General features: G+C 46.7%; 1 protein-coding gene and 1 pseudogene across 1 annotated transcript; both read left to right on the forward strand.

Moving 5' to 3' along the window:
- The first annotated feature begins 1,606 nt into the window (after positions 1-1,606).
- LOC149380650 (pectinesterase-like) lies at positions 1,607-3,733 on the forward strand. Its single transcript, XM_089601116.1, has 2 exons — positions 1,607-2,704; positions 2,781-3,733. The coding sequence occupies exons 1-2, from the start codon at positions 1,741-1,743 to the stop codon at positions 3,467-3,469; spliced, it is 1,653 nt and encodes a 550-aa protein (XP_089457242.1). The 5' UTR covers positions 1,607-1,740; the 3' UTR covers positions 3,470-3,733.
- A 919-nt stretch (positions 3,734-4,652) lies between these two features.
- Positions 4,653-6,487, forward strand: LOC149380651 (putative pectinesterase/pectinesterase inhibitor 21 pseudogene; annotated as a pseudogene).
- Positions 6,488-6,813: the final 326 nt, after the last annotated feature.

A 6,813-nucleotide genomic window follows, 5' to 3' on the forward strand; every position in this document is an offset into this window, starting at 1 on the left:
GTTGTATGGTTGTTGTGGAGGTGTGAGAGTGTTGTACAACATGTTTTGATGAGGAGTGGCATGAAGAAGTGACGTATGGCAACGGAACATGAGGTAACGTACGACACTTTTAGATGTCGTACGACGGTGAGGGGCACCGGAGAGTGTCGTACGGTAATGCTTGACGCCGGGTGGGTATGGCGAATATTGACGTCGGCCAAGTGTCGTACCGCACCTTGGGATGCCGTACGGCAGTTGGGGAGTGTCGTACGACGAGTATTGTCATCGAGCGAGTGTCGTACGGTGAGCATTGATGTCGGGTGAGTGTCGTACGACAAGGTGTGATGTCGGGCGAGTGTCGTACGATGCTTTGTGATGGTTGTACGGCGTGCCGAGGCTCGAAGAGGCGTGTTAGGGAGATCAAGAGCGAGGGCAAGGTGTGTTGAGGCTCGACAAGGTGTGTCAAGGGTAACTCGGAGCGAGGGTAAGGCGTGTCCAGGCTTACCAAGACATATCGAGGCGATCCGAAGCAAGAATTGTAAGGGCATGTCAAGGTGATCCAAGGGCAAGGCACACCGAAAGTGATACTATATTATTTAAAACATTATTTATTAAACATTTATAATTTACATATCAACAACTTATACTATATTATATTATACTATAATGATGTTCAATTAGCAGTGTTTTTTTAACTTTTTTTTTTTAACGAAAAATAAGATATTAGACCTTAGACACAAATAGTGTTCATTCATATCGATTTTTTTATCAAAAAGATAAAAAAGTCTCCAAATAACTTTAAATATATTTTTTTTCAAACCTAAATATTTTTGAACATATCTTTATATATTTCTTACTCCAGACTAAAATATATATTAATTATTCCGCAGTAGGGACATACTGTTTGTTTATTTACCAAAGATTAAAATATAACTTATGGTTCATGCCACAACAACTTTCTTTTTAGCACAACTAACAACAATTTATACAAAACCTACAACATTACCAAATAAGGCTTAATTTCGATGGGTGAAACTGGTACTATACTATATGATTTCGATTGCACATCTTCCCTCTCCCTCACCCTAAAATGCAATAACATAATGATTTTATTTATTTTATATAAACATAAAAAAGATTAATTGAATAATAAAGAAAATTTATGAGCAAGTTGAGATGTACACATCTAATGAACTCGTTTTCTTTCCTTCATTAACTGGAAGGAAATAATTACAGACGCGTTCATAACTACGGAGCTCTCTAAGTCAAAAAAAGAAAACAAAATATAGACGTGTCTTGCAATAATCAATGATACGAAATTTAGACGAAGTTTTTTAATTTATTTTTCCAACTGCATACCGTAATTATTTTTCTCAATACATTATTATACAGAAAGTGATATATAATTATAATTTTGTCCACAACTATTAGTGATTGAAGGTACTGTAGACGATTAAGATGTTGAAAAAGTAAATTCGTTACATTGCTATCTCATTTCTACGTATGATTATGAAAAAATAAATAAATAAATAAATAAAAAAGACCAACAACAACAATTTTTTTTTGCTCTGACCAACAACAACAATTAGTTGACAAGTCTGTAGGTTTTGCCCTTTCATTCATTAAACAGGACTCTTGTTTCGTTATTGGCTGAATATATTTTAGGATCCAAATTCCTCTAAAAGAAGAAAGAAAAAAAAAAGTACGCTTTTGATATGTAGCCTAATTCTTATTTCCAAGAACTTTTGGCATACCCAGATTATGGCTTCCAAACACTACCTGAATTTGGGCAACATTTTTGTCATCCTCCTCTTCTTTGCTCAATGTACAACTCTTGCAACTAGAAGCAATGTGAGTAGGCAAAACTACATGTCGCACGAGGCCATTTGCAAATCAACCCCACACCCTTTGGAATGCATCTCCAATCTCCCGCGCAACCACTCTGGCGACACTCGCAGCATCGCTCGCTTCTTCGTCAACAAATCCCTGACAATCTCCGCCGACTTCCTCTCTCTGATCGACACGTACCTCCTTGACAGGAGCCTCCCGGGCCCCACAGTTGTAGCCCTGCAGGACTGTCGCCTCTTGGCCGAGCTCACCCTGGACAGCGTGGCCAAGACTCACCGGACCATCAACATCACAGACCACTTGAACGCCGTCGAAGCCGAGGACTTGGAGACCTCGCTCAGTGCCATTCTCACCAATCAAGACACGTGCTTGGAAGGCCTCCGAGAAGTCTCTGCAGCGCCGTCGTCCCAGAGCTTGACACGCGTTCTCTCTATTCCCATCTCTTTGGGGACAAAGCTGTATAGCATATCTCTTGCTCTTTTCAAGCAAGGTTGGGTCTGTAATAATGTTGATGACGACGACGACGAAGATGATGATGATGATGATCTAGCGAGAGGCGTTGCGAGGCAGAGAAAGTTGCTTCGGACGATTGTGGATGGTGGGGTTTTGGTGAGTCAAAGGGTGGTCGTGGATCGGAACGGGACCGGGAATTTCACGACGATTGGGGAAGCGGTAAATGCGGCTCCGAACAACACGGCCGGAGGGAATAGCACCTACTTTGTGATACACGTGGTGAGAGGGGTTTATGAGGAGTATGTTTCGATCGGGAGGAACAAGCAGAACTTGATGCTGATCGGAGATGGGATTGATCAGACTGTGATCACCGGGAATCGGAGCGTCGGAGATGGCTGGACTACCTTTAACTCGGCCACTTTTGGTAAGTTCAACTTGTAAATCTCTCTCGGAGATGGCAGTGTGCAGATTCATTGAAATGGCCGTGTTTGTTGTTGCAGCCGTGATCGGGCAAGGGTTCGTGGGCATAAACATGACCTTCAGAAACACAGCGGGCGCGGTGAAGCGACAGGCTGTGGCAGTGCGCAACGGAGCGGACCTCTCTGCCTTCCACTCGTGCAGCTTCGAAGGGTACCAGGACACGCTGTACACCCACTCGCTCCGCCAGTTCTACAGCGACTGCCACGTCAGCGGCACCGTGGACTTCATCTTCGGCAACGCCGCGGCCGTCCTCCAGCGCTGCCACATCATGCCCCGGCTCCCGCTCCCGGGGCAGTTCAACGCCATCACCGCGCAGGGCCGCTCCGACCCCAACCAGAACACCGGAACCTCCCTCCAGGGCTGCCTCATCCGCGCCGCCCCCGATCTCGCCACGACCCGCACCTACCTCGGCAGGCCCTGGCGCGAGTACTCCAGGACGGTCTTCATGCAGACATTCATGGACGCCTCCGTGGACCCCGCCGGCTGGAGGGAGTGGAACGGCACTTTTGCCCTTGCCACTCTCTACTACGCCGAGTTCAACAACACTGGCCCGGGCTCCAATACCACCGCCCGGGTCACCTGGCCTGGATATCGACCCGCCATCCCCGTCGCCGAGGCTTTGAATTTCACCGTCTCTAATTTCATTGCCGGCGATGCTTGGCTGCATAGGACCACCGCTGTGCCTTACACTGCTGGGTTGTTGGTTTGAATCCTTTCATTATCAGCTTCTACTTCATATTGGTTTAACTTCTTTCATTTATTTGTCTTATATTGTTGGTTTGTGATTTTTTTTTTTAATGTATACGCACAAACATAGATTGCTAGTTTGTGATCAAAGAGTGTTTTCCGGTCAATCCTAATGTGTCTTTTATTATTTGTTTCTTATATATATAAACGAGCAGTATTCCCGCAGACGGGCTTGATCCACGGATTATGTACATAAAATATCATTTTATGTTACGAAAAACATTTGTTGAGTTTTAACATACCTAAGAGCTATGCAAACAAAATACATAACATAAAAGGTTTGAGTTGTATATTAGATTATATCCATGCGCATATAATGGATTTAATAGAAAAAATAAAAAACCAATAAATACATATAGCATGTAAATTAAAGATTCCGAAGTAAGCATTATAAAAATGTGAAGTGGAAGGTCTTTCACACCAATAATTTATTTCTTGTCTAAGAGATTTTATAAGTTGAAAGTGTATACTATCATCCATTCCCGGGTAAAAGGTCAATGGCCAAAATTCTTGTGGATATATATAGAGATATATAGTTATAGTAAATTGAGATCAATTACTTGACCCTTTTTAGATGTCTATGAAACGACATTGATGGAGGTAATGACTAGTTGCCAGCTACTATTTATTAATGTGTTTCACAAATATATTTGCATGGCCTAAAAACAGGTTTGTACGTAGGAGAGATCAGATTTCACCCTTTCATTTTTTAGTAAAAAGAAAATTAAATATAAGAAAAGAAACAAATAACAAACCTTTAGCTAGATTGCCGTTCACCCTCTCTCTTTCCACTCCAAACCTCATATTTTACGAGGTAGTCGCAACGATCAACTTACTTAAATATATCTTCTTCCATTAATAGGCCTTAATTACGCTGTGATAAATCAACCCTTACGTAAGGGTTATATTGTCCCAATAATCCAGATCATAGTATAGGGCTGATCCAAAGCTGTCAAAAACCCTCTCTCTTTTTTTATCCACATCAATCCATAAAACAGCTCTTTAATTGGGCTTTCCTAGGGAGATAGAACAAAGAGAGAGATACAATCTCCAAAGTATATATAAAATAAAACTGGAATCTCTCCCTCAAAAACAGTATAATTTTCATTGAAGAGCTGTTAGTTTTCTTAATCAATAGTAAAAGAATGTCATCATATCATCACGAAGGTAGTCATGAAAAACGAAGGAGAATAGCAGTGATCGTAATCTCAACGTTCCTTTTGGTGGCAATGGTGGCGGCAGTGAGCATCGGCGTGGGACTCAACAGTGGCCGCCACGGCTCTCCGGGCAGTGCCGACAAGGACGACGGGTCCCACGGTCCCTCGGCCACCGCACGCGCCATAAAGTCAATGTGCAAGTCAACGGACTACAAGCAGGAGTGCGTGGACAGCCTATCCCAGGCCGGGAATACCACGTCAGACCCACGTCAGCTAATCCAGGCGGGGTTCAAGGCCGCCATGAACCTGATCTCCGAGGCGGCCAAGAAGTCCGCGGTCCTCCAGGAGCTCGAGAAGGACCCGAGAGCCGCCAAGGCCCTAGGGCAGTGCAAGGTCATGATGGACGACTCGGTGGAGGATCTGCGGCGCTCCTTCGAGAAGCTGGGCTCGTTCGACATGTCGAAGCTCGAGACCGCTATGATGGACCTGAGGGTGTGGCTGAGCGCCACCGTGACGTACCAGGAGACGTGCCTGGACGGGTTCAAGAACGCGACCGGGGACGCGGCGGAGAAGATGAAGAAGGCTCTGAAGACCTCGATGAGGCTGAGCAGCAACGGGCTGGCGATGGTGTCGGAGATCTCGGCGATGTTTTCCGACCTGAGCCTGTTCGGTGGTGGCGGGAGGAGGCTGCTGGGGCATGGTGATGGGGAAGGGGAGGAGTGGGTGGGGGCCGGGATGAGGAGGCTGATGGCGGAGGATGGGCCGCCCAAGGCTGACGCGGTGGTTGCCAAGGACGGCAGCGCCAAGTACGCCACCATCTCCGACGCGTTGAAGGACGTGCCGAGGAAGAGCAACAAGACGTACGTGATTTACATCAAGGAAGGGGTTTACAAGGAGTACGTGATGGTCGAGAGGAACATGACCAACCTCATGTTCGTCGGTGATGGTGCTGACAAGACTCGGATCACCGGTTCCAAGAACTTCATCGATGGGATTCCCACCAGCCTTACGGCCACCGTTAGTACGTACCGCATATGACGACACATACTAGCTAATATGCATGTTTCTCATTAATGATAAGAAATTGAATGTACACAGCGGTGCTGGGCGACCACTTCAAGGCGCGGGACATCGGGTTCGAGAACACGGCGGGTCCGGAGAAGCACCAAGCGGTGGCTCTGCGCGTGAATGCTGACCTGGCGGTGTTCTACCGGTGCAGGATGGACGCGTTCCAGGACACGCTGTACACGCACGCGAAGCGGCAGTTCTACCGCGAGTGCAAGGTGTCCGGGACCATCGACTTTGTGTTCGGGGACGCGGCGGTGGTGTTCCAGAACTGCGAGTTCATAGTGCGGAAGCCGATGGAGAACCAGCAGTGCATCGTGACGGCCCAGGGACGCAAGGACCGGCGCCAGCCCTCTGCCATAGTGATCCAGAACGGCACCTTCTCGGCGGACCCCGAGTACTACCCGCTGCGCCACACCCTCCCCGCCTACCTCGGCCGCCCCTGGAAGGAGTTCTCCCGCACCGTCATCATGGAGTCCTACATCGACGACCTCATCCAGCCCAAGGGCTGGCTCCCCTGGGCCGGCGACTTCGGCCTCAGGACCTGCTTCTACGCCGAGTACGACAACCGCGGGCCCGGCGCTGGAGAGACCGCCGCCGCCCAGCGCGCCAAGTGGCGCGGTGTCAAGAATGTCTCCGCCGACCACGCCAAGGACTTTGCTCCCGGCAGGTTCTTCAAGGGTGACTGGTGGGTCAAGCAAAGCTCTGTTCCATACTATCCCGGCATGTTGCCCGTCATCAAAATGCAAAATAATTAATACCGATATTCTCCCTATCTAGCTAATATGTATATGTTGCCGTGACCAGGAGCTTGAGTGTATGTAACATTAATTATTTACTCTCATTCTTTTCTTTTCATTTCTTTCTTTAAGGTGTTTTAAATTTGGGGTTGTACCATTTTTCTTCCGTGTTTGTGGCTACGATTAATTAGTTCATCGCAAGTGTTTCGTGTTTCCACCTATAAGGTTTGCAATCATTTTTTTAGTATTTATCAATGCCAAGATCATCACTCGCGGGAGGCAGATACAGATTCGGAACGCTAAGGCGGAAATATAGATTAATGGATTTAGTAGAATGGAAAAGA

This window comes from Urtica dioica, chromosome 11 (assembly GCF_054948205.1).
Source record: "Urtica dioica subsp. dioica isolate 48M chromosome 11, U.dioica_male_clone48M_v1_H2, whole genome shotgun sequence".
NCBI lineage: Eukaryota > Viridiplantae > Streptophyta > Magnoliopsida > Rosales > Urticaceae > Urtica > Urtica dioica.

What these genes read in the sequence shown, in the direction of transcription:
- LOC149380650 (XM_089601116.1), top strand. Translation starts at nt 1,741, where the DNA reads ATGGCTTCCAAACACTACCTGAATTTGGGCAACATTTTTGTCATCCTC. An exon ending in CTTTAACTCGGCCACTTTTG is followed by an intron (nt 2,705 to 2,780) that starts GTAAGTTCAACT and finishes TTGTTGTTGCAG; the next exon opens with CCGTGATCGGGCAAGGGTTC.